The 27,029-nt window shown below is 46.7% G+C and overlaps 1 protein-coding gene across 1 annotated transcript in view; it reads right to left on the reverse strand.

The window, feature by feature from the left end:
- Positions 1-27,029, reverse strand: part of LOC132828790 (hemicentin-2-like) — a 33,008-nt gene that overhangs the window by 5,180 nt on the left and 799 nt on the right. Inside the window, exons 2-7 of the mRNA XM_060845885.1 lie at positions 23,220-23,498; positions 20,705-21,022; positions 17,332-17,613; positions 14,468-14,743; positions 11,416-11,691; positions 4,923-5,198 (exon numbers count right to left, since the gene is read on the reverse strand). Coding sequence (XP_060701868.1) covers positions 4,923-5,198; positions 11,416-11,691; positions 14,468-14,743; positions 17,332-17,613; positions 20,705-21,022; positions 23,220-23,498 — 1,707 coding nt within the window. The remainder of the gene's footprint in view (positions 1-4,922; positions 5,199-11,415; positions 11,692-14,467; positions 14,744-17,331; positions 17,614-20,704; positions 21,023-23,219; positions 23,499-27,029) is intronic.

The raw sequence follows: 27,029 nt of genomic DNA on the forward strand, positions 1-27,029 counted from the left end.
GCAGTCAATCCATATGACATTTTATAATCTCCTACTTTGGAAACAGAACCAGTCTGACTCAAGATTAATATGCAGACAGACGCTAACCTCACACCTTTAATACATTGTCTGAGCTTAGATGGCACCTTTTTGTTTATAAAACATTAAGTTATCTCAAGAATGTGACTTAAAAGAAGTTCTGGGATTTACATATTAATGAACCGAAACCTGCAACCCGTTCTAAAAGATGAAAGATGTAACAGCAATCTCGGTTTGTTTAATAAATTGTTGCAGTTGCATGACACTGTAATCTTTTGTTATAAATTTTGTGTCTTATGATTCTGTTCCAGAGCTATCTGATGAAGGAGTGGCGTTCCAAAAGCTAGTGCTTCCAAATAAACCTGTTGGACTATAACCTGGTGTTGTGTGATTTTAACTTTGTCCACCCCAGTCCGACACCAACTGCACCTCCCCATCACAGGAGGTGTGCCAGAAGACTGGAGGACAGCTAATGTGAGAACATTATTCAAAACAGGTGGTAGGGCCAAACCAGGAAATAAGCTGAAAATGTGTTGCTGGAAAAGCGCAGCAGGTCAGGCAGCATACAAGGAGCTCCTTGGATGCTGCCTGACCTGCTGCGCTTTTCCAGCAGCACATCTTCAGCTCTGATCTCCAGCATCTGCAGTCCTCACTTTCTCCACAAACCAGGAAACTACAGGCCAGTGAGTCTGAGGGACAGAATTAACCTTCACTTGGAGACGGGCACGGTTTAATCTTGATTTGGAGATGCCAGTGTTGCACTGGGGTGGACAAAGTTAAAAATCACACAACACCAGGTTCTAGTCCAACAGGTTTATTTGGAAACACTACCTTTCAGAGCGCTGCTCCTTCATTAGATGATTGTGGAGCATTAGATCATAGGACACAGAATTACAGCAAAAGTTTACAGTGCGATGTAACTGAAATTATATATTGAAAAAGACCTGGATTTTTTTGTTAGGTCTCTCATCTTTTAGAATGGGCGTGTTGTTTTAATTCTTTCATACAAAAATCCCAGAACTTTCTTAAAGTTACATTCTCAAGTGAACTTTAACAATAGGTGAGACACTAACTGGATAACTCTTTCAAAGAGCCAGAATGGGTATTATGGGCTGTATAGCCTCCTTCCTGAAGATCACATGGAATAGGAACAGGAGGAGGCCATTCAGCCCCTTGGGCTCGTTCCACCATTCAGTAGGATCATGGCTGATCTGACATTCCTCACATCCACTTTCCTGCCCTTTTCCCATAACCCTCTATCCTTGACTGATCATGAATCGATCTCAGCCTTACATATACACAAGGACTCTGCCCCCACAGCTCTCTGGGCAAGGGGTTCCAAAGACTCACAACTCCCTGAGAGAGGAAATTCCTCCTCGCAGCAAGGATTCCATGATTCTATGAAATCCGCAGCACATCCCCATTCACTCTAGATCCACTCCTCCCCCACTCCTGGTCATCCGCTCCCAGCCCTGATGTTGTTGTCTGAATTTCCGGAAGCTTCTGCTCGTTCAGCCATTAGCATCTAGTGAAGAACAGCCCCATCTACTGTTGGAAACAAGAAATGCTGGGATTGCTCTGCAAGTTCATCAGTGAGGAAGGTAAAGGGGACATTCATGATCCTGGGTTAAAACTGAATAAATAATGAGGAACCGTTCCAGAACCATGAAGGTTGATATCCAAGGGACACCATTCCAGGGGGATCAGGAAAGGAACCAGGATGGGAGATGGGGAGACTACTTTTATGCAGCGAATTGTTGCGGTCTGGAACAGACTGCCTGAAAGGTGGCTGGAAGCAGATTCAATCATAATTTTCAAAAGGAATTTTGAGGCAAGAGTTTCATGAGGCAGTGCCGTGGCTCAGTGGTTAGCATCTGCTCCCTCACATCCCCAGGGATCTGGGTTAAATTCCACCCTCAGGCAACTCTCTGTGTGGAGTTTGCACATTCTCCCCGAGTCTGTGTAGGTTTCCTCTGAGTTCTCTAATTTCATCCCACAGTCCAGGGTTAGGGTGGATTGGCCATGCTAAATTACCTGTAATGTCCAGGGATGTGTAGGCTAGGGTGGATTGGCCGTGCTAAATTACCCATAATGTCCAGGGATGTGTAGGCTAGGGTGGATTGGCCATGCTAAATTACCCATAATGTCCAGGGATGTGTAGGCTAGGGTGGATTGGCCGTGCTAAATTACCCATAATGTCCAGGGATGTGTAGGCTAGGGTGGATTGGCCATGCTAAATTACCCATAATGTCCAGGGATGTGTAGGCTAGGGTGGATTGGCCGTGCTAAATTACCCATAATGTCCAGGGATGTGTAGGCTAGGGTGGATTGGCCGTGCTAAATTACCTGTAATGTTCAGGGATGTGTAGGTTAGGGTGGGTTGGCCGTGCTAAATTACCTGTAATGTTCAGGGATGTGTAGGCTAGGGTGGGTTGGCCGTGCTAAATTACTCATAATGTCCAGGGATGTGTAGGCTAGGGTGGATTGGCCGTGCTAAATTACCTGTAATGTTCAGGGATGTGTAGGTTAGGGTGGATTGGCCGTGCTAAATTACCCATAATGTCCAGGGATGTGTAGGTTAGGGTGGATTGGCCGTGCTAAATTACTCATAATGTCCAGGGATGTGTAGGCTAGGGTGGATTGGCCGTGCTAAATTACCTGTAATGTTCAGGGATGTGTAGGTTAGGGTGGATTGGCCGTGCTAAATTACCCATAATGTCCAGGGATGTGTAGGCTAGGGTGGATTGGCCGTGCTAAATTACCCATAATGTCCAGGGATGTGTAGGCTAGGGTGGATTGGCCATGCTAAATTACCCATAATGTCCAGGGATGTGTAGGCTAGGGTGGATTGGCCGTGCTAAATTACCTGTAATGTTCAGGGAAGTGTAGGTTAAGGTGGGTTGGCCGTGCTAAATTACCTGTAATGTTCAGGGAAGTGTAGGTTAAGGTGGATTGGCCGTGCTAAATTACCTGTAATGTTCAGGGATGTATAGGCTAGGGTGGATTGGCCGTGCTAAATTACCTGTAATGTTCAGGGATGTGTAGGTTAGGGTGGATTGGCCGTGCTAAATTACCTGTAATGTTCAGGGATGTGTAGGTTAGGGTGGATCGGCCATGTTAATTGGATAGGTGAATGGGTCTGGGTGGGTTACTCTTTTTGAAAGGTCAGTGTGGACTTGTTGGGCTAAATGGCCTGTTTTCATACTGTAGGGAATCTAATTTCTAAATGCAGGGTTACAGGGATAGGGTAGGGTGCTGAATCTGGTGGGATGCTTTTAGGAGAGTTGGTGTGGACCGATAGAGTCATAGAGATGTACAGCGCGGAAACTGACCCTTCGGTCCAACTCATCCGTGATGACTAGGTTTCCTAAAATAATCTAGACACATTTTCCACACTTGGCCCATATCCCTCCAAACCCTTCCTATTCATATACCCATCCAGATGCACTTTAAATGCTGCAATTGTACCAGCCTCCACCACTTCCTCTGACAGCTCATTCCATACACGTACCATCCTCTGAGTGAAAAAGTTGCCGCTTAGGTCTCTTTTATATCTTTCCCCTCTCACCCTAAACCTATGCCCTCTAGGTCTGGACTCCCCGACCCCAGGGAAAAGACCTTGTGTATCTATCCTATCCATGCCCCTCATGATTTTAAAAACCTCTATAAGGTCACCCCTCAGCTCCGATGCTCCAGGGAAAACAGCCCCAGCCTATTCAGCCTCTCCCTGTAGCTCAGATCCTCCAACCCTGGCAACATCCTTGTAAATCTTTTCTGAACCATTTCGAGCCTCACAACATCTTTCTGATAGGAAGGAGACCAGAATTGCACACAATGCTCCAAAAGTGGCCTAACCAATGTCCTGTACAACCGCAACATGACCTCCCAACTCCTGTACTCAATACTCTGACCAATAAAGGAAAGCATACCAAACACCATCTTCACTATCCTATCTACCTATGACTCCACTTTCAAGGAGCTATGCACCTGCACTCTTGTTCAGCAATACTCCCCAGAACCTTGCCATGAAGTATATAAGTCCTGCCCTGATTTGCCTTTCCAAAATGCAGCACCTAACCTTGATATAAATTAAACTCCATCTGCCATTCCTTGGCCATTGACTGGTTGGGCAGAATGGTCTGTTTCCACTGTAGGGATTCTATGAGCTGAAAGTGAGACACTAACTAGATAGTTCTTTCAAAGAGTCAGAACAGGCACCGTGGGTCTCCTTCTGTAAGACCATAAGGAATAGGAACAGGAGGAGGCCATTCGGTCCCTCGAGCCTGCTCCCCTATTCAATAGGATCCCGGTGATCCAACATTCCTCACGTCTACTTTCCTGCTCTTTCCCGGTAACCCTGGATTCTCCAACTCATTAAGAATCTATCTTAATCTAAACAAGGACTCTGCCCCCACGGCTCTCTGTAACAAGGAGTTCCAAAGACTCACAAACCTCAGAGAAGAAATTCCTCCTTATCTCAGTCTGAAATCGGTCTGAGCCTGTGCCCTATGAACCTAGACTCTCCCATGAGGGGACCGTCCTCTCAGCATTGACCCTGTCAATCCCCTTAAGAATCCGATAGATTTCAATGAGATCACCTCTCATTTATCTAAACTCCAGTGAGGCCAGTCCTAACCTGTTTAACCTTTGCGCATAAGGCAATCCCTCCATCCCAGGGATCATCCCAGTGAATCTTCTCTGAACTGCCTCCAATGAAATAAACTCTTTCCTTAAATAAGGGACCAAATTGCTGACAGTACTTCTGATCGTGCGCTGATTTGATTCACTCCAGGCTCTTCCTGAGGACAGTGTGTGCCCCCTAGCTGTGTGCTGTCCTCTCTCTCTCTCTCTGGGCCCTGGAATGATGAAGCCTCTCTTTCTAATCTCGGAGTGAATGTACTCACATTCCACATTGAGGTGAGCCTCCAGCCTCACTGTCCCCAGTGGATTCTCCACCACACACTCATAAAGCCCGTGGTCATCACGCCTCAGGGAATCGATTCTCAGCTCCGACTTTCCCCGGGACTTGGAGATGTTCCACCGCAGCTGCTCACCCCCGGCCTCTCTCCTCCCCCACGTGATGTTGGCTTCGGGATTGGCATCTCCCTGGCAGGTTAACACCAGCGTCTCACTCTCCCTGGCACTGCCCCCTCCCTCGATGGAGACATCCCGAGGTCCGTCTGGAAATCGGGGAACACACGTCAGCTCCTCCAAAAACTGCCGGCCTCGAATCCTCCCCTCCCAGTAACTCCCACTCGCCCCCGGCTCACTCACTGACCCACACGGTCTCCCAGACCAACATCCTCCTGTTCCAATCCTTCCATGGCCTCTTCCCTTATCACATCATACACATTGACACAGATAGTCAGGAAGGAATTAGACAGTTAACTGGAAAGAAAGATGGGGTGGGTTATGGGAAGAAGGTGGGAGAATGGTGTTCACTTGGAGATCTGTCATTGACATGAATGGACTGAACGGCCTCATTCTACACCGAATCAATTGTTTGGTTCCAATCTAATCCCACTTTCCTGTTCTTGGTGCTGATGGTAACAGGGCTTTGGTTGCAGATACAGCTATGCAGGCCCGGTGGCTAGCACTGCTGCCTCACAGCGCCAGGGACCCAGGTTCGATCCCAGCCCAGTGGAATGTGCATCTTTCCCCTGTGTCTGCCTGGGTTTCCTCCCACAGTCCAGAAATGTGCAGGATAGGGTGGATTGGCTGCAGGGTACAGAGATAGGGGAGGGGAGTGGGTCTGGGTGGATTGTTCTTCGGAGGCTTAGTGTTGACTCAATGGGCTGAATGGCCCATTTCCATACTGGAGGGATTCTATGATTTGATTAAATACTGATGTGGGATTTCTACATTGAGCACCCTTTCAGCCAGTGAGTTCTCCAGAAATCAGCGCCTTCATAATGTGTGTGAAGTAGGCCATTCAGCCCATCCAGTCTTCTCCACCATTACAATGAGATCATACCTGATCTGATAATCCTCAACTCCACATTCCTGCCTTTTCCCTATAATTCCCCCCCTTACTGATTAAAAATCTGTTTATCTCAGCCTTGAATATACTTAACGACACAGCCTCAACTGCCTTCTCTGATAAAGAATTCCACAGATTCACTCCCCTCAGACAATAACAATCCTCCCCATTTTTTTGTAATTGAGTGACCCCTTACATTTCACCACATCCACCAGGTAGATTATAATTTCATATACCCCAGATAAATCTCCTGCTCCAAAGGGACCAATCTCAGCCTTTCCCTGACTGATGTACTTGAAGGAATTAGTTGAATTGAGAGGAAGGAGATATGAGCTGTTTGAGCAGGTTGGAGAGTGGAGAAATCACCAGGCCCAGATGAGATGGGAGGAGATTACAGGGAGCCTGACATTAATTGTTCATTTCCTCTGGCCACGAGAGGTGAGGGACATAGCAGTCAGGGACATTCGGCCGCAGATCTTCGGGTGACCATCCTCCAAGGCAGACTTCGAGATATACAACAACGCAGAGTGGCCGAGCACAGGCTGATAGCCAAGTTCGGTACCCATGGGGATGACCTCAACCGGGACCTTGGGTTCATGTCACACTAAAGGTGACCCCATTGTACTGTACACTCTCTCTCTCTCTCTCTCTCTCTCTCTCTCTCACATACACACACACCCCGCACTCTCACCCGCACACACACTCTCTCACAGGTGTATACTCCATCTCTCTCACACACACACTACCAAAAGCACGCACACATGCAAACATACACTCTCTCAAGTGCACTCATACTCACATGCATGCACCCTCTCTTTCTTATGCATACACACACCTATAAGTCTATGAGGTGAATTTGCAGAATTGTATTTGGAGATATATTCTACTTTACTCAAAAAGCACACAAACTACAGACAGTCAATCCATATGACATTTTATAATCGCCTACTTTGGAAACAGAACCAGTCTGACTCAAGATTAATATGCAGACAGACGCTAACCTCACACCTTTAATACATTGTCTGAGCTTAGATGGCACCTTTTTGTTTATAAAACATTCAGTTATCTCAAGAATGTGACTTAAAAGAAGTTCTGGGATTTACATATTAATGAACCGAAACCTGCAACCCGTTCTAAAAGATGAAAGACGTAACAGCAATCTCGGTTTGTTTAATAAATTGTTGCAGTTGCATGACACTGTAATCTTTTGTTATAAATTTTGTGTCTTATGATTCTGTTCCAGAGCTATCTGATGAAGGAGTGGCGTTCCAAATGCTAGTGCTTCCAAATAAACCTGTTGGACTATAACCTGGTGTTGTGTGATTTTTAACTTTGTCCACCCCAGTCCGACACCAACTGCACCTCCCCATCACAGGAGGTGTGCCAGAAGACTGGAGGACAGCTAATGTGAGAACATTATTCAAAACAGGTGGTAGGGCCAAACCAGGAAACAAGCTGAAAATGTGTTGCTGGAAAAGCGCAGCAGGTCAGGCAGCATCCAAGGAGCTCCTTGGATGCTGCCTGACCTGCTGCGCTTTTCCAGCAGCACATCTTCAGCTCTGATCTCCAGCATCTGCAGTCCTCACTTTCTCCACAAACCAGGAAACTACAGGCCAGTGAGTCTGAGGGACAGAATTAACCTTCACTTGGAGACGGGCACGGTTTAATCTTGATTTGGAGATGCCAGTGTTGCACTGGGGTGGACAAAGTTAAAAATCACACAACACCAGGTTCTAGTCCAACAGGTTTATTTGGAAACACTACCTTTCAGAGCGCTGCTCCTTCATTAGATGATTGTGGAGCATTAGATCATAGGACACAGAATTACAGCAAAAGTTTACAGTGCGATGTAACTGAAATTATATATTGAAAAAGACCTGGATTTTTTTGTTAGGTCTCTCATCTTTTAGAATGGGCGTGTTGTTTTAATTCTTTCATACAAAAATCCCAGAACTTTCTTAAAGTTACATTCTCAAGTGAACTTTAACAATAGGTGAGACACTAACTGGATAACTCTTTCAAAGAGCCAGAATGGGTATTATGGGCTGTATAGCCTCCTTCCTGAAGATCACATGGAATAGGAACAGGAGGAGGCCATTCAGCCCCTTGGGCTCGTTCCACCATTCAATAGGATCATGGCTGATCTGACATTCCTCACATCCACTTTCCTGCCCTTTTCCCATAACCCTCTATCCTTGACTGATCATGAATCGATCTCAGCCTTACATAGACACAAGGACTCTGCCCCCACAGCTCTCTGGGCAAGGGGTTCCAAAGACTCACAACTCCCTGAGAGAGGAAATTCCTCCTCGCAGCAAGGATTCCATGATTCTATGAAATCCGCAGCACATCCCCATTCACTCTAGATCCACTCCTCCCCCACTCCTGGTCATCCGCTCCCAGCCCTGATGCTGTTGTCTGAATTTCCGGAAGCTTCTGCTCGTTCAGCCATTAGCATCTAGTGAAGAACAGCCCCATCTACTGTTGGAAACAAGAAATGCTGGGATTGCTCTGCAAGTTCATCAGTGAGGAAGGTAAAGGGGACATTCATGATCCTGGGTTAAAACTGAATAAATAATGAGGAACCGTTCCAGAACCATGAAGGTTGATATCCAAGGGACACCATTCCAGGGGGATCAGGAAAGGAACCAGGATGGGAGATGGGGAGACTACTTTTATGCAGCGAATTGTTGCGGTCTGGAACAGACTGCCTGAAAGGTGGCTGGAAGCAGATTCAATCATAATTTTCAAAAGGAATTTTGAGGCAAGAGTTTCATGAGGCAGTGCCGTGGCTCAGTGGTTAGCATCTGCTCCCTCACATCCCCAGGGATCTGGGTTAAATTCCACCCTCAGGCAACTCTCTGTGTGGAGTTTGCACATTCTCCCCGAGTCTGTGTAGGTTTCCTCTGAGTTCTCTAATTTCATCCCACAGTCCAGGGTTAGGGTGGATTGGCCATACTAAATTACCTGTAATGTCCAGGGATGTGTAGGCTAGGGTGGATTGGCCGTGCTAAATTACCCATAATGTCCAGGGATGTGTAGGTTAGGGTGGATTGGCCATGCTAAATTACCCATAATGTCCAGGGATGTGTAGGCTAGGGTGGATTGACCGTGCTAAATTACCTGTAATGTTCAGGGATGTGTAGGTTAGGGTGGATTGGCTGTGCTAAATTACCCATAATGTCCAGGGATGTGTAGGCTAGGGTGGATTGGCTGTGCTAAATTACCTGTAATGTTCAGGGATGTGTAGGCTAGGGTATATTGGCCGTGCTAAATTACCTGTAATGTTCAGGGATGTGTAGGCTAGGGTGGATTGGCCGTGCTAAATTACCTGTAATGTTCAGGGATGTGTAGGCTAGGGTGGATTGGCTGTGCTAAATTACCCATAATGTCCAGGGATGTGTAGGCTAGGGTATATTGGCCGTGCTAAATTACCTGTAATGTTCAGGGATGTGTAGGCTAGGGTGGATTGGCTGTGCTAAATTACCCATAATGTCCAGGGATGTGTAGGCTAGGGTGGATTGGCTGTGCTAAATTACCCATAATGTCCAGGGATGTGTAGGCTAGGGTGGATTGGCCGTGCTAAATTACCTGTAATGTTCAGGGATGTGTAGGCTAGGGTGGATTGGCCATGTTAATTGGATGGGTGAATGGGTCTGGGTGGGTTACTCTTTTTGAAAGGTCAGTGTGGACTTGTTGGGCTAAATGGCCTGTTTTCATACTGTAGGGAATCTAATTTCTAAATGCAGGGTTACAGGCTTAGGGTAGGGTGCTGAATCTGGTGGGATGCTTTTAGGAGAGTTGGTGTGGACCGATAGAGTCATAGAGATGTACAGCGCGGAAACTGACCCTTCGGTCCAACTCATCCGTGATGACTAGGTTTCCTAAAATAATCTAGACACATTTTCCACACTTGGCCCATATCCCTCCAAACCCTTCCTATTCATATACCCATCCAGATGCCTCTTAAATGCTGCAATTGTACCAGCCTCCACCACTTCCTCTGACAGCTCATTCCATACACGTACCATCCTCTGTGTGAAAAGGTTGCCGCTTAGGTCTCTTTTATATCTTTCCCCTCTCACCCTAAACCTATGCCCTCTAGTTCTGGACTCCCCGACCCCAGGGAAAAGACCTTGTGTATCTATCCTATCCATGCCCCTCATGATTTTAAAAACCTCTATAAGGTCACCCCTCAGCTCCGATGCTCCAGGGAAAACAGCCCCAGCCTATTCAGCCTCTCCCTGTAGCTCAGATCCTCCAACCCTGGCAACATCCTTGTAAATCTTTTCTGAACCATTTCAAGCTTCACAACATCTTTCTGATAGGAAGGAGACCAGAATTGCACACAATGCTCCAAAAGTGGCCTAACCAATGTCCTGTACAACCGCAACATGACCTCCCAACTCCTGTACTCAATACTCTGACCAATAAAGGAAAGCATACCAAACACCTTCTTCACTATCCTATCTACCTATGACTCCACTTTCAAGGAGCTATGCACCTGCACTCTTGTTCAGCAATACTCCCCAGAACCTTGCCATGAAGTGTATAAGTCCTGCCCTGATTTGCCTTTCCAAAATGCAGCACCTAACCTTGATATAAATTAAACTCCATCTGCCATTCCTTGGCCATTGACTGGTTGGGCAGAATGGTCTGTTTCCACTGTAGGGATTCTATGAGCTGAAAGTGAGACACTAACTAGATAGTTCTTTCAAAGAGTCAGAACAGGCACCATGGGTCTCCTTCTGTAAGACCATAAGGAATAGGAACAGGAGGAGGCCATTCGGTCCCTCGAGCCTGCTCCCCTATTCAATAGGATCCCGGTGATCCGACATTCCTCACGTCTACTTTCCTGCTCTTTCCCGGTAACCCTGGATTCTCCAACTCATTAAGAATCTATCTTAATCTACACAAGGACTCTGCCCCCACAGCTCTCTGTAACGAGGAGTTCCAAAGACTCACAAACCTCAGAGAAGAAACTCCTCCTTATCTCAGTCTGAAATCGGTCTGAGCCTGTGCCCTATGAACCTAGACTCTCCCATGGGGGGACCGTCCTCTCAGCATTGACCCTGTCAATCCCCTTAAGAATCCGATAGATTTTATTGAGATCACCTCTCATTTATCTAAACTCCAGTGAGGCCAGTCCTAACCTGTTTAGCCTTTGCGCATAAGGCAATCCCTCCATCCCAGGGATCATCCCAGTGAATCTTCTCTGAACTGCCTCCGATGAAATAAACTCTTTCCTTAAATAAGGGACCAAATTTCTGACAGTACTTCAGATCGTGCGCTGATTTGATTCACTCCAGGCTCTTCCTGAGGACAGTGTGTGCCCCCTAGCTGTGTGCTGTCCTCTCTCTCTCTGGGCCCTGGAATGATGAAGCCTCTCTTTCTAATCTCAGAGTGAATGTACTCACATTCCACATCGAGGTGAGCCTCCAGCCTCACTGTCCCCAGTGGATTCTCCACCACACACTCATAAAGCCCGTGGTCATCACGCCTCAGGGAATCGATTCTCAGCTCCGACTTTCCCCGGGACTTGGAGATGTTCCACCGCAGCTGCTCACCCCCGGCCTCTCTCCTCCCCCACGTGATGTTGGCTTCGGGGTTAGCATCTCCCTGGCAGGTTAAAACCAGCGTCTCACTCTCCCTGGCACTGCCCCCTCCCTCGATGGAGACATCCCGAGGTCCATCTGAAAATCGGGGAACACACGTCAGCTCCTCCAAAAACTGCCGGCCTCGAATCAGGCTAACCAAGGAGAACAGAATCACAAATCTCCCTCACCCACCCTCCAACCCAAACCCAAACACTCTCATGTCACCCCACCCTTGACTCGGTTGTTTGTTCTCTTTCAACACACACAATCGAAGAAAACTCACATTTACATATCGCCTTTCCCAGTGTCTACTTATCCCAAAGCACAAGGTTGAGAGGGTACAGAAAAGATTTACAAGGACTTTGCCAGGGTTGGAGGGTTTGAGCTATAGGGAGAGGGTGAACAGGCTGGGGCTGTTTTCCCTGGAGCGTCTGAAGCTGAGGGGTGATCTTCATGAGGTTTATAAAATTATGAGGGGCATGGATAGGATAAAGAAGCTAGTGATGACTATGAATCCATTGTCGATTGTTGGGAAAATCTATCTGTTTCATTAATGTCATTTAGGGAAGAAAACCGCCATCTAGGAGGCTAAGAGGGGATTTGATAGAGACATACAAGATGATCAGAGGATTAGACAGGGTAGACAGTGAAAGTCTTTTTCCTAGGATAGTGATGTCAGCGTGTACAAGGGGCATAACTACAGATTGAGAGGTGATAGGTTTAAGACAAATGTCAGAGGCAGGTTCTTTACTCAGAGAGTGGTCAGGGCGTGGAATGCCCTACCTGCTAATGTAATAACTCAGCCACATTACGAAGATTTAAACAATCCTTACATGGATGATGATGGGATAGTGTAGGGAGACGAGCTGAGTATAGTTCACAGGCCGGTGCGACATTGAGGGCCGAAGGGCCTGTTCCGCACTGTATTGTTCTATGGTCTATGTTTTATGTTCTTTACTTGGTCTGGCTTACCTGTGACTCCAGACCCACAGTAATGTGGTTGACTCCCAACTATCCTCTGGGCAATTAGGGATGGGCAATAAATTCTACTGAGCTAGTGACACCTCATCCCATGAATCAGTAACGAATAAAGAAAAAAGAATAGCCAAGGTGTTTTCTCCCCAGGGTAGGGGAGTCCGAAACTAGAGGGAATGGTTTAAGATGAGCGGGGTAAGCTTTAAAAGGGATTCAAGGGGCAACATTTTCACACACAGTGGGGTGTGTGTATGGAACGTGGGTGTGGAGGCTGGTACAGTTACAACATTCAAAAGGCATCTGGATGGGTATATGAATAGAAAGGGTTTAGAGGGATATGGGCCGGGTGCTGGCAGGTGGGACTAGATTAATTTAGGATATCTGGTTGGTATAGACAAGTTGGACCGAAGGGTCTGTTTCCGTACTGTACATCTCTATGACTGTATGTGTAGTGACTCTTGTAGAAAATTAGCTGTCAAATTATTTGAGATGGCTGAGTGGGAAAGGACATTGGACTGAGTGGGTGGGTGGGGGGCAGTTGGTGATGGGAGATAAGGTGAGGAAATCTTGACGGTGATGCTTCCCAGACTGTTGGGTGTGGTACCCCTTCACCTGCCCTCCAACAGTGGGGGCACAGAGATTGCTGATAGGGTCACAAGGCACCCCACCCCCCATCTCCTCCTGAGACTGCACCCACCTGCACTGAGGCACGGGTAGAACAGGGTGTCTCTCAGCCTGTCCTGGAGATGGGAATGGCTGGTGAGGGTTAGACCAGGCAGATGGGAGGGCAATCTTCACACTCATGTTGTGCAAGGCCACAGTGTCTAAACAACAAGCAGCTGCATTCAGATAGAACCGGGCCTTCAGGGCCTTTCCAGAGCACAGGCTTGTCTTAAGAGGCCCCATCATGGGGGCAGCAGGAGGTGTGAACAGCAGCCATGGGCCAGTAAGGAAGAGAAGGGTCTCACTAACTGACTGACTCTAGGGAATGTGGGCAGTGTACTGATTATAATGAGGTCAGCCAGGTGGACCTCATAGAACAGGAGGTCAGACAGTATCCGAGGAGCAGGGAAGTGAACATTTCTGACAGGATCCTGACGAAGGCCCACAGCCTGAAACCTTGACTCTCCTGCTCCTCCTTTACTGCCTGATCTGATGTGCTTTTCCAGCCTCACATATTTTGGCTCTGGCTTCTAGCATCAGTCCTTACTGTTTCATAGACTAGGAGTTCCCCGATTGGGGCTGTTAATCTGCTCCAATCAGGGATCCCTGGCTGACTGGTATAAACAGGAGTGTCAGAGGTACTGTTCACTCTGAGACCTGGCTCTGAGGGAGCTGGATCAGTGTCAAGGACTCTCCACGTGAAGATAAAGGGTGACTTGGTTAAGGGATACCAGCCTCTGGGGTGATTAGATTAGATTCCCTACAGTGTGGAAACAGGCCCTTCGGCCCGACAAGTCCACACCGACCCTCCGAAGAGTAACCCACCCAGACTGGTGCACCTAACGACTATGGACAATTTAGCATGGCCAATTCATTTAACCTGCACATGTTTGGACCGTGGGAGGAAACTGGAGCACCCGGAGAAAACCCACACAAACACGGGGAGAATGTGCAAACTCCACACAGACAGTCACCCAAGGCTGGAATTGAACCGGGGACCCTGGTGCTGTGAGCCAGCAGTGCTAACCACTGAGCCACCATGCCGCCCCCAAAATCTCAGAGAGCTTGACAAGATGGGCTGAACAGCCTTCTCCTGCGATGATTTGATTCTCTCCACTGTTCTCTTCCTGAGGACAGTGTGTGCCCCCTAGCTGTGTGCTGTCCTCTCTCTCTCTCTCTCTGGGCCCTGGAATGATGAAACCTCTCTTTCTAATCTCGGAGTGAATGTACTCACATTCCACATTGAGGTGAGCCTCCAGCCTCACTGTCCCCAGTGGATTCTCCACCACACACTCATAAAGCCCGTGGTCATCACGCCTCAGGGAATCGATTCTCAGCTCCGACTTTCCCCGGGACATGGAGATGTTCCACCGCAGCTGCTCACCCCCGGCCTCTCTCCTCCCCCACGTGATGTTGGCTTCGGGGTTGGCATCTCCCTGGCAGGTTAACACCAGCGTCTCGCTCTCCCTGGCACTGCCCCCTCCCTCGATGGAGACATCCAGAGGTCTGTCTGGAAATCAGGGAACACACGTCAGCTCCTCCAAAAACTGCCGGCCCCGTATCCTCCCCTCCCAGTAACTCCCACTCGCCCTGGCCCCCCCGGTGCACTCACTGACCCACACGGTCTCCCAGTCCAACATCCTCCTGTTCCAACCCTTCCATGGCCTCTTCCCTTATCACATCATACACATTGACACAGATAGTCAGGAAGGAATTAGACAATTAACTGGAAAGAAAGATGGGCAGTGTTATGGGAAGAAGGTGGGAGAATGGTGTTCATTTGGAGATCTGGCATTGACACAATGGGCCGAATGGCCTCATTCTATGGTGTATTGATCCTTTGGTTCTGATCCAATCCCACTTTCTGGCCCTGTATACTCACCTCACAGTAACTCTGTCTCACCCTTAGGCCCTGGTGGACTCACTGACCCACACTGTCTCCCGACTCTACTCGTTTAATAACCAACTAGGAACATGAATCTTCAGTCACTCTACGGACTTGGAGCTGCCAACTCTCCAGGTGTTGAAGATTAATCTTTAAAAGACTGGAAGAGACTGTATTTTTGTTGAAGAAAGTTAGAATTTACATTTCTGCCCGAAACATCGATTCTCCTGTTCCTTGGATGCTGCCTGACCTGCTGCGCTTTTCCAGCAACACATTTTTCAGCTCTGATCTCCAGTATCTGCAGCCCTCACTTTCTCTTAGAATTTACATTTATATAGCACCTTGCAGGATGATGGGAGTTCCCCAAGCACTTCACAAACAATTAAGTACTCTCGATGTGTAGTCGCTGTTTCAATGTCGGAAAATAGTTTTAAAACTATCTTGGACGGGTTAGTGGGAAGCGCTGTCTGACTGGGTGTGGAATTATGTTTAATAATAACCCAGGTGGGTGAGTGGTGAAAATAGCCTCCTTACTGGCACAGTGTGAGGCAGCAATGGAATCCAAAGTATAGTTTCACAGAGGTCTCTTTTATATATAGTTTTTACATACATTAAGATTTATCACCATGGTGTCACCTACTGTACACAGGTTTTCACGACATCTGTCCTGGGGAAGCAGGAGATTATTTAGAAAGTTTTTAACTCGGGTTGTTACTCCTGGTGGGTTTGGAATGTCTACCCAGTCTGAGCTTGCGTAATTAAGAAGTGTTCGTCATTTTGTCTTTAATATTTATAAAAATACTGATGTAAATAAGTGAGAAATTGTACATGTACCAAATAAAAATATAGAGGGTATTAAACTGATCTCCCCAGCTGGGTCACGAGATCTTATTGCCTATTGCTGGTTTTGATAGTTCTTACATATTCATACATGCAGTTTCACGGAAGCTCTGTTTTGATTGTAAATTCTTTAAAGGGGGTAGTGGCCCTATTTAATATGTATTTAAAGGTACAAACTAGTGGAGGAAAATGTTTGATGTTCTGCAACCTAATCAGATCCCGAGAGAAGTCAGTAAGGAAGCTATTTTCGTCACTCACTCACCTGAGTCATTAATCTTTCCATTGTTTTGAGTGAGTTATGGAGACACGATGATGGGGACAGCATTGTTCTGAGTAGGTGACAGTATTAACACTTACTCAGAGGTGGTCTTTGATTCAAAGACAGATCTAACCACTGCCTGCAGCATGGGGCTGATAGAATTGAAAGGTGTAAAGAAACAAAATAAGCTGGCAGGGATGTTTCATTTAGTAAGAGTAAAAAGTACTACAAAAATATGGGTTTTTTTTTTAGATTAGATTACTTACAGTGTGGAAACAGGCCCTTCGGCCCAACAAGTCCACACCGACCCGCCAAAGCGCAACCCACCCATACCCCTACATTCACCCCTTACCTAACACTACGGGCAATTTAGCATGGCCAATTCACCTGACCCGCACATCTTTGGACTGTGGGAGGAAACCGGAGCAAACCCACGCAGACACGGGGAGAACGTGCAAACTCCACACAGTCAGTCGCCTGAGGCGGGAATTGAACCCAGGTCTCTGGCACTGTGAGGCAACAGTGCTAACCACTGTGCCACCGTGCCGCCCAGCTGTCAGGGAAATATCTCCACTGTATGACAGGTCACGTTTGTCCCAGTCCAATTCCCAGGGCTTCTCCTATCCCACAGTGTTCTCTCCTTTTCAGGAAAATCCTTGTTTCCCAGTGAAAGGTAATGACTAATACCATATGTGCAATGTAACGCCCTTTCAAAGAGTGCTATAGAGACCAATATTGAGTTGGGGGAGAGTGGGATTGGCTGGAGGGTTGGTATACAATACCCCAGATTGTTACCAACAGCGTGGGTTCAGTTCTCACTCCAGCTGAGGTTACCATGAAGGTTCCTACCTCTCCCTCACCTGAGGTGAGGTGACCAATGGGTTAAAGCCCCATCCGTTGTCTCTCTCTCTCTCTCTAACGATTAGGATCATTACCTTAGAAATGGTTTGCAACAGAAACTTACAAAACTAATTGGAGGAAATAGTTGAAGGTGATCACCTTCACAGGAGCGATAGGAAAGAACAGGGCAAAGGGACTAATTGAGCAGCTCTAGCATAGACATAATGGGCCAAATGGCCCGCAGAGTGTTTTCTAGAAGGTTAGAAGCACTCACACCAAACTTCTACTGAGCTCTGACGTTGGGTGTGGCTTTCACCATCGCTGATTTCACAGATATAAACTCCTCTGTCTCCAGCCTCTAGCTCTTCCATGTAGAGTGTTGAATATCTGGTCCCCTGGCTGATGTTCCAGTGGGAAGGGGCCATGCTCCCTGAGTCCGCTTTCCTCCAGGTAATTGTAGGGACATTGCTACTTCCCGCACCACAGGACAGAGAGAGAGGTCTCCCAGCAAGCTCCACCGTCTGGACTGGCTCAATCCAGACATCGTAAAGTCCAGCTGTATTTAACACAGAGACAATTTCAACAGAGAGATGCAGTTTTAAAATAATTAAAGAGAAATAAGAAGAGCTTACAGAGTAGCTCAATGTGAAGAGATATGTAGTAGCAGGCCGTGGAAAAGGGAGGGAGTCTCATAAACCGCACCTTTAATGTCCTCACTCTATCAGGGCTCCTTCAGCAATCTGGCCCCTTTTAAAGAGGGAGTCTCACTCTGCGGAACACTTTGTAAAGAACGATTTTCACAACAGGGATTCCCGATTAATAGAATTGTCTCATTGTAAAGGGAGCCCTTTTAAAGAGGGTCTCAGTTTCAATGTTTCAGCACCAAACATTTCCCACCTTTCCGAAGACATGAACACATAATGTATTCCTCTGTATTCTCCTCTGGACTATCCTTCCTTTAGCAAATCCTTTACTGAATCATCTTAAAAATCTGGATCTATGATTACATTTTCAAATGGCATGGAAGCAGACCACTCAGCCCATTGTTCCTGGACTGGGTCTAGACAATCCACCTCCCATTTCATCACCTCCACCACCAGAGGGATTCCTGGGACAGCTAAAGATCAGTTAGGATGGTAGGCAGTGGAGTTTAGAAGAATAAAGGTTTTGGGGCAAAATGTCTCATGGAACATGGAACATAGAACATAGAACAGTACAGCACAGAACAGGCCCTTCAGCCCACGATGTTGTGCCGACCACTGGTCCTCATGTATGCACCCTCAAATTTCTGTGACCATATGCATGGCCAGGAGTCTCTTAAATGTCCCCAATGACCCTGCCTCCACAACTGCTGCTGGCAACGCATTCCATGCTCTCACAACTCTCTGTGTAAAGAACCCACCTCTGACATTCCCTCTATACTTTCCTCCAACCAGCTTATAACTATGACCCCTCGTGTTAGTCATTTCTGCCCTGGGAAATAGTCTCTGGCTATCGACTCTATCTATGCCTCTCATTATCTTGTATACCTCAATTAGGTCCCCTCTTCTCCTCCGTTTCTCCAATGAAAACAGTCCGAGCTCAGTCAACCTCTCTTCATAAGATAAGCCCTCCAATCCAGGCAGCATCCTGGTAAACCTCCTCTGAACCCTTTCCAAAGCATCCACATCTTTCCTGTAGTAGGGCGACCAGAACTGGACGCAGTGTTCCAAGTGCAGTCTAACCAAAGTTTTATAGAGCTGCAACAAGATCTCACGACTCTTAAACTTAATCCCCCCTGTTAATGAAAGCCAAAACACCATATGCTTTCTTAACAACCCTGTCCACTTGGGTGGCCATTTTAAGGGATCTATGTACCTGCACACCAAGATCCCTCAGTTCCTCCACACTGCCAAGAATCCTATCCTTAATCCTGTACTCAGCTTTCAAATTCGACCTTCCAAAATGCATCACCTCACATTTATCCAGGTTGAATTCCACCTGCCACCTCTCAGTCCATCTCTGCATCCTGTCAATGTCCCGCTGCAGCCTACAACAGCCCTCTATACTGTCAACGACACCTCCAACCTTTGTGTCGTCTACAAACTTGCTGACCCATCCTTCAATCCCCTCATCCAAGTCATTAATAAAAATTACAAACAGTAGAGACCCAAGGACAGAGCCCTGTGGAACCCCACTCACCACAGACTCCCAGGCAGAATATTTTCCTTCTACTACCACTCGCTGTCTTCTATTGGTTAGACAATTCTGTATCCAGACAGCTAAGTTCCCCTGTATCCCATTCCTCCTGACCTTCTGAATGAGCCTACCATGGGGAACCTTATTCAAATACCTTACTGAAGTCCATATACACCACATCCACAGCTCGACCCTTATCAACTTTTTTAGTCACATCCTCAAAGAACTCGATGAGGTTTGTGAGGCATGACCTGTCCCTCACAAAGCCATGTTGACTGCATTTAATCAAGCTATGCTTTTCCAGATGGTCATAAATCCTATCCCTCAGAATCCTTTCTAACACCTTGCAGACGACAGATGTGAGACTGACTGGTCTGTAATTGCCAGGGATTTCCCTATTTCCTTTCTTGAAGAGAGGAATTACATTTGCCTCTCTCCCATCCTCAGGTACGACTCCAGTGGAGAGCGAGGATGAAAAGATCTTCGCAAGTGGCAAAGCAATTGCATTTCTCATTTCCCAAAGCAGCCGAGGACAAATCTGGTCCGAGCCTGGCGACTTGTCAATCTTAATGTTTGACAAAATTTTCAGGACATCAGCTTCCTCTATTTCTATCTAGATCTTCCCACCACAAGATCTGATACCTGCCCCAGCTCGTTTCCGAGCACTAAGTCTAGAATGGCCTCTCCCCTCGTCGGCCTGTCAACGTACTGAGTTAGGAAACCCTCCTGAACACACCTTACAAAAATAGCTCCATTCAAATCTTCTGCTCGAAGGAGGTTCCAATCAATATTGGGAAAGTTAAAGTCACCCATTACAACAACCCTACTACGTCCACACTTTTCCAAAATCTGCCGACCTATGCTTTCTTCAATCTCCCTGCTGCTATTGGGGGGGGCTGTAGTAAACCCCTAATGAGGTGACTGCTCCCTTGCTGTTCCTAAAACTTGAAACTTAGAACATGCTCACAGGACTAACCAGGGTCAACACGGGAAGGATGTGCCCAGTGACTGGGGAATCCAGAATTCAGTCTAAGGATATGGAATAGGCCATTTAGGATGGAGATGAGGAGGAATTACTTCACCCAGAGAGTGGGGAGCCTGGGGAAATGTCTGTCACAGAAAGGGGTTGAGGCCAAATCATTGAATACTTTCAAAAAGGAGTTAGATATTGCTCTTAATGGACCAAAAGATATGGGGAGAAAGCAGGAACAGGGAACTGACTGAGATGATTAGCCATGATCATAGTGAATAGCGGAACAGGCTCGAAGGGCTGGATGGGTGACTCCTGCTCCAAGGTTCTTTATTCCTATTTCAACTTTTCCGGTTATCTTTCTAAGCTCTCTATATAACATTGTCAAATTAATTGTGAGATCAATTTCTTATTTCCTTGTTGGACACATTACAAATAATTGATAGTCCTTTGCAATTTCAAAATGGCCGGACTGAAGGGGCAGTTGGGGCAGACTCACAGTTCAGGTGGATCTCCAGTGAGCTGTACTTGCTTTGGAATCCAGCTGTGGGTAGTCCCAGGCGAATCTCACAGGCGAAGGTGAGGTCTCGGTCCTTGCTGGTTGTTGTGTAGTTTCGATGAGAGACCGTGTTACACAGGTGGTCATTTCTTGTCACTGTTGGCTCCTCAGGGTCAGGGAGCGGCTCACGGCCCTGATACCAATAAACCTTGACCTTATGGCAGGGGTAAAGATTTTGTCCAGAACATCTGAGGGTCACTGTTTGCCCAGCCACTGGATTAGGTGACATCAGTTCCACGGTGGGATTATGTGGGAATGCTGTAAAAAAAGACAGATGTATTAAAATGTCAGTGCAGAGATTTATCCACAAACCTGTCTCTTAATTAGAATTGCTGCCCACTCCACCCTCTCTCTTACCTTGTGTCTCTCTTCCTCAATACCACTCATCTGAAACAGACTGAAATACTCCATGTTCATTTGTGGCAAGTAACATTCCAGCCACATTGTACATTGGACGAGTAACATTGGACGCTGGGAATACTGTAGCGAGTAACTCACCTCCTGACTCCACAAAGCCTGTCCACTATCTACAAAGCACAAGTCAGGAGTGGGATGGAATATTCTCCCCTTACCTGGATGGGTGCAGTTCCAACAACACTCAAGAAGCTTGGCACTATCCAGGGCAAAGCAGCCCACATGACTGGCACCACATCTACAAACATCCACTCCCTCCATCACCGACACTCTGTAGCTGCAGTGTGTATTATCTACAAGATGGTTTGCAGAAATTCACCAAAGATCCTCAGGCAGCACCTCCCAAACCCACCCCCACTTCCATCTGGAAGGACGAGGCCAGCAGGTATATCACCTCCTGCAAGTTCCCCTCTGAACCACTCCCCATCCTAACTTGGAAATATATCACGGTTTCTTCAGTGTCGCTGAGTCAAAAGCCTGGAATTCCCTCCTTAGGGGCATTGTGGGTCAACCTACAGCACATGGACTGCAGCTGTTCAAGAAGGCAGCTCACCCCCACCTTCTCAAGGGGCAACTAGGGACGGGCAATAAATGCTGGGCCCAGCCAGCGATGCCCATGCCCCATGAGTGAATTAAAAAATTCTGTTCATCCTTTTTGAATTGAATTGAATTTATTGTCCCTTGTACCGAGGCAGAGTGAAAAGCTTTGTCCTGCGAGCAGTACAGGCGGACCACAGAGTTAAGCAGCACAGATAGTAAATAATAGGGGAACAACAGCAAAAACAAAAACACAGGTACAGGTGAATGTTAAGAGCTTGTGAGTCCATTCAGTATTCTAACAACAGTCGGGTAGAAACTGTTTTCTATTTCTTTGTCCATTGCTGTGCGGTTTTGCCTTTCTCTCTCTCTGTCTCTGTTCCTGAGATCCATTGCAATGTTTGTTTCTCTCTGCCTCTCTTTTAGTTTTGGTCATGATAGGAAGCCATTGATTGGAACGTTCATGCTGTTTCTCTCTCCACAGACACTGCCAGAGCTGCTGAGTATTTTCTATTTTCATTTCAGATTTCCAGCATCTGCAGCGTTTTGCTTCTGCTTCTCTACCCTTCTCTGACCCTCACATAGTTCCTATCGGTCTGTCTGTCTCTCTGCTCCATCCTGCTTGTCCCTTGGTTAGGGGATATAACAGCTGGGGTAGGGGTGTAAAGTGGGGGGCACACAATGGATGGACCTGTAACAAGCTACGCCAATATACTTTCAGGAATCAATCTCTAGTTCAATATTTTAGGGCCTAAGCACCTCCTCCCATGTCCTTTACCCACCCCACAGCCCCAGACCCTGTCAACACAGGGACTCCTTTCAGTACAGCCAGCCCACCTTCACTCAGTAACGGTCCCAGGAGCAGCTTCTCTTTCTCCCTGGCTCACCATTATCCACTCCTTCTGTCTGCCTATCGTTTCCTCTCTCTCTGAGCTCTATCTATCTGTTCACGTCCCCATACCCCTTCCCACTGTCGTCAGCATAGATACCATCTTTTCCTACTTGGCATCAGTTCAGACTTGATATTTTAACTCTGCCTTCTCTCCTCAGATGCTGCTGGGCCTGAGTCCCTCCAGCAGTTTCTGCTTTTAAGACTAATTTCTGTCTTAGGGACTAACATCTTCCACACTGTAGGGAAAATCTAATCTAGTCTACTGATTTTCGTGGGCGACACGGTGGCGCAGTGGTTAGCACTGCTGCCTCACAGCGCCAGAGATCCAGGTTCAATTCCCGACTCAGGCGACTGACTGTGTGGAGTTTGCACGTTCTCCCCATGTCTGTGTGGGTTTCCTCCGGGTGCTCCGGTTTCCTCCCACAGTCCAAAGATGTGCAGGTTAGGTGAGTTGCCCGTAGTGTTAGATAAAGGGATAAATATAGGGGAATGGGTGAGCCGCGCTTCGGTGGGTCGGTGTGGACTTGTTGGGCCGAAGGGCCTGTTTCCACACTGTAAGTAATCTAATCTAATCGTGGTAGTCTGCAATTTATCAAGCATTTTAGCACTTACAATAAACTGCTAAGTAAACATCCTTGGAGTAGAACTTTCCTCTGCACATCGTGGTACATTTGTAGTCATCCTCATACGACTCCAGCACTTTGTCGATTCGGAGAACTGCCTTCAATGGGTGAGAGGTAATTTTTCCAGGAGCAGAGTCGATGGTCTTCTCCCAGTTGGGCTGGCTGTTTGGGCACTGAGTCTGACAGACCAATTCCACCGACGCACCCACACTCACAACAGGAGCTGTCGGGGAGATGTGTAAAACCTCTTCTCTTCCTGTTACAAGGACTGGAGAACAGACGAAGAATGAGTTGAATCAACCAGCAAAACCACAGGGTTCCCATCACCACATCATGGCAGTAATCAGTGGGGCAGTACAGAGGACAGCACTGTCTGTCTGCATAGATTCTGCATAAGACCCATATTCTGAAGAAATCATACTGGACTTGAAATGTTAACTTTGCTTCTTAGAGTCATAGAGATGTACAGCATGGAAACAGACCCTTCGGTCCAACCTGTCCACGCCGACCAGATATCCCAACCCAATCTAGTCCCACCTGCCAGCACCCGGCCCATATCCCTCCACACCCTTCCTATTCATAACCTCTCCACAAATGCTGCCAAACCTGCTGAGTTTCTTTAGTGCTTTCTGCTTTACTGATTTCAGATTTCCAGCATCTGTGGGTTTTGTTATAAACCCTTTTCCCAACAAACTCGCTGCACCTATATGGGACAAAGCTGCCACACTCCCAACCTCAGCACTTGCCCAGTCAGAGACTGCAGAACAGCAGTGTATACCTGTCTGACACAAATCATCACACACATGTTCACTCACACACACACACACACACACACTCACATAAACAGGCTGAGATACAGGCTATTAGACTAGATGGGATTGAGGTTCGTAAGGAATTCTGGAAATTGTGAAAATAGATAAGTCCCCTAGGCTGGATGGGATTTATCCTAGGATTCCCTGGGAAGCTATAGAGGAGATTGCAGAGCCTTTAGCTTTGATCTTTCTGTCATCATTGTCTACAGGAATAGTGTCAGAAGACTGGAGGATAGCAAATGCTGTCCCCATGGTCCAGGGGAATAGAGGCAACCCTGGTAATTATTGACCTGTGTGCCTTACTTCAGTTGTGGGTAAAGTTTTGGAAAGGATTATAAGGAATGGGATTTATAATAATCTAGAAAGGAATAAGTTGTTTAGAGATAGTCAACACGATTTTGCGAAGGGTAGTTCATGCCTCACTGACCTTATTGAGTTTTTGAGATGGTGACCAAACAGGTGGATGAGGGTAAAGCTGTAGATGTGGTGTATATGGATTTCAGCAAAACGTTTGATAAGGTTCCCTACGGTAGGCTATCACAGAAAATACAGAGGCATGGGATTGAGGGTGATTTAGCGGTTTGGATCAGAAATTGGCTAGCTGTAAGAAGACAGAGGGTGGTGGTTGATAGGAAAAGTTCATCCTGGTGTTCAGTTACCAGTGGTGTATCACAAGGATGTGTTTTGGGGCCATTGCTGTTTGTCATTTCTATAAATGACCTGGATGAGGGTGTGTTAGGATGGGTTAGTAAATTTCCAGATGGCACTAAGGTTGGTAGAGTTAAGGATAGTGGTGAAAGACGTTGCAGGTTATAGAGGGATATAAATAAACTGCAGAGCTGGGCTGAGTGGTAGCAAATGGACTTTAATGCAGAAAAGTGTGAAGTGATTCACTTTGGAAGGAGTAACAGGAATACAGAGTACTGGACTAATGGGAAGACTCTTGGTGGTGTTGATGAGCAGAGAGATTCCATGTACATAGATTCCTGCAAGCTACCACCCAGGTTGATAGGGTTGTTAAGATGGTGTATGGTGTATTAGCTTTTATTGGTACAGGGATTGAGTTTCAAAGCCATGAGGTCATGTTGCAGCTATACAAAATTCTGGTGAGGCCACATTTGGAATATTGTGTACAGTTCTGGTCACCACATCATAGGTAGGATGTGGAAGCATTGGAAAGGGTTCAGAAGAGATTTACGAGGATGTTGCCTGGTTTGGAGGGAAGGTCTTATGGGGAAAGGCTGAGGGACTTGAGGCTGTTTTCATTAGAGGAATTGAGAGGTTACTTAACAGAGACATACAAGATGACCACAGGATTAGATAGGGTGGACAGTGAAAACCTTTTTCCTCAGATGGTAATGGCAAGCACATGGGGACATAGATTTAAGTTGAGGGATGATAGGTATAGGACAGATGTCAGAGGTAGTTTCTTTACTCAGGGAGTAGTAAGGGCATGGAACGCACTGCCTGCAACAGTTGTAGACTCACCAACTTTAAGGGCATTTAAATGGTCATTGGATAAACATACGGATGCTAATGGAATAGTGTAGGGTAGATGGGCTTCAGATTGTTGTGCCAACCTGTGAAACCATTGAGGGCTGAAGGGCCTGTACCGTGCTGTAATGTTCTATCTTCAAACACTCTTGCTCACTCACTCTCACACACACACACACACACAAACACACACTCAACAAAAACTCTCGCTCACAGACAAACCCTTACACACGCCACCTCACACGTTCAAACCTTCACACACACACTCTCATACACCCTCCCACTGTCACACACTAACCCTCACAAGTACATTTACACACACACACACTCTCACACAAACTCTCTTACTCACTGACACAGACATACACAAATTCACACACTCACATATGCACATCCCCCTCCACATAAACCAATACACTCACTTGTACACACCTAGACACTCACATACAAATTCTGTCACACACTTACACATACAACCAGATGTATAATCATTTTCTCTCTCTCTCTCTCTCACACACACACACACACTGAGGGGAGGTGATACCTTACTGGTATTATCAGTCGACTACTAATCCAAACACCCAGGCAATGTTCTGAGGACCTGTGTTCAAAACCTATCAGGGTAGAATCTGAATTTAATTAAAAAGAAAATTGGCACTAACAATCTAATGATGACCATGAAACAACTGCTGAATGTCAGGAAAATCTCATCTGCCTTACTCATAAGGAAATCCGCCGTCTTTATCGAGGCTAATTTAAAATGTGACCCCAGTTTCAGAGCAATGTGATTGACTCTTAACTTACTTCAGGTCAATAAATACTGGACTGGCTGGTGACATCACGTCCGTAAATGTACAAATAAAAAACACTTTCACCTTCTTGACTGTTGAATACAATAAAGTGTATTGTAACTGAAACCGTCTTTACAGTCTTCGCTTGACCCCCTGTCCTTACAAATCACACCGCCACCCCCCTCACTGATCCACAAACCCACCATCCTTGCTGTCCCTCTGCCCTTTCACTCACTCACTCTACAGCAATCTGTTCAATCAGCCACTGCCCACCTCCATCTCAACATCCTCAAATACAGCCAGACCCGCCTGCTAACATCCTTCGGATCCACTCATGGGGAACAGGAAAATTCACCAACAAGCTCCGAGTGCCAAACCCTGTGTGTCCAGGACTGCGGTAAACCCACACTCAAACCAAACTGCGCATTGAACTAACCATCTTAAACTCAACAAATAAGGAAGCTTATGCTCAGCTCTGGGGATTTTCACTCACTAAACAAATTAATATATTGAGAAATAGGAAGGGTTTGTTTTGGTACAATTAGTTTGCACTTATTGTAAGAAAATTAAATCGACTGAACGAGGGAATTTTCAAAGACAAGGAGACACGGCCGTGTTGTCGCTGTTGCTTGGAAATATATTCTCAAACTGGCCCCACTGCCCTGTTCTCCTGACAAGATCCGTCATTGTTGCTCAGATATT

The sequence above is a fragment of the Hemiscyllium ocellatum genome, chromosome 28 (assembly GCF_020745735.1).
Source record: "Hemiscyllium ocellatum isolate sHemOce1 chromosome 28, sHemOce1.pat.X.cur, whole genome shotgun sequence".
Classification (NCBI taxonomy): domain Eukaryota; kingdom Metazoa; phylum Chordata; class Chondrichthyes; order Orectolobiformes; family Hemiscylliidae; genus Hemiscyllium; species Hemiscyllium ocellatum.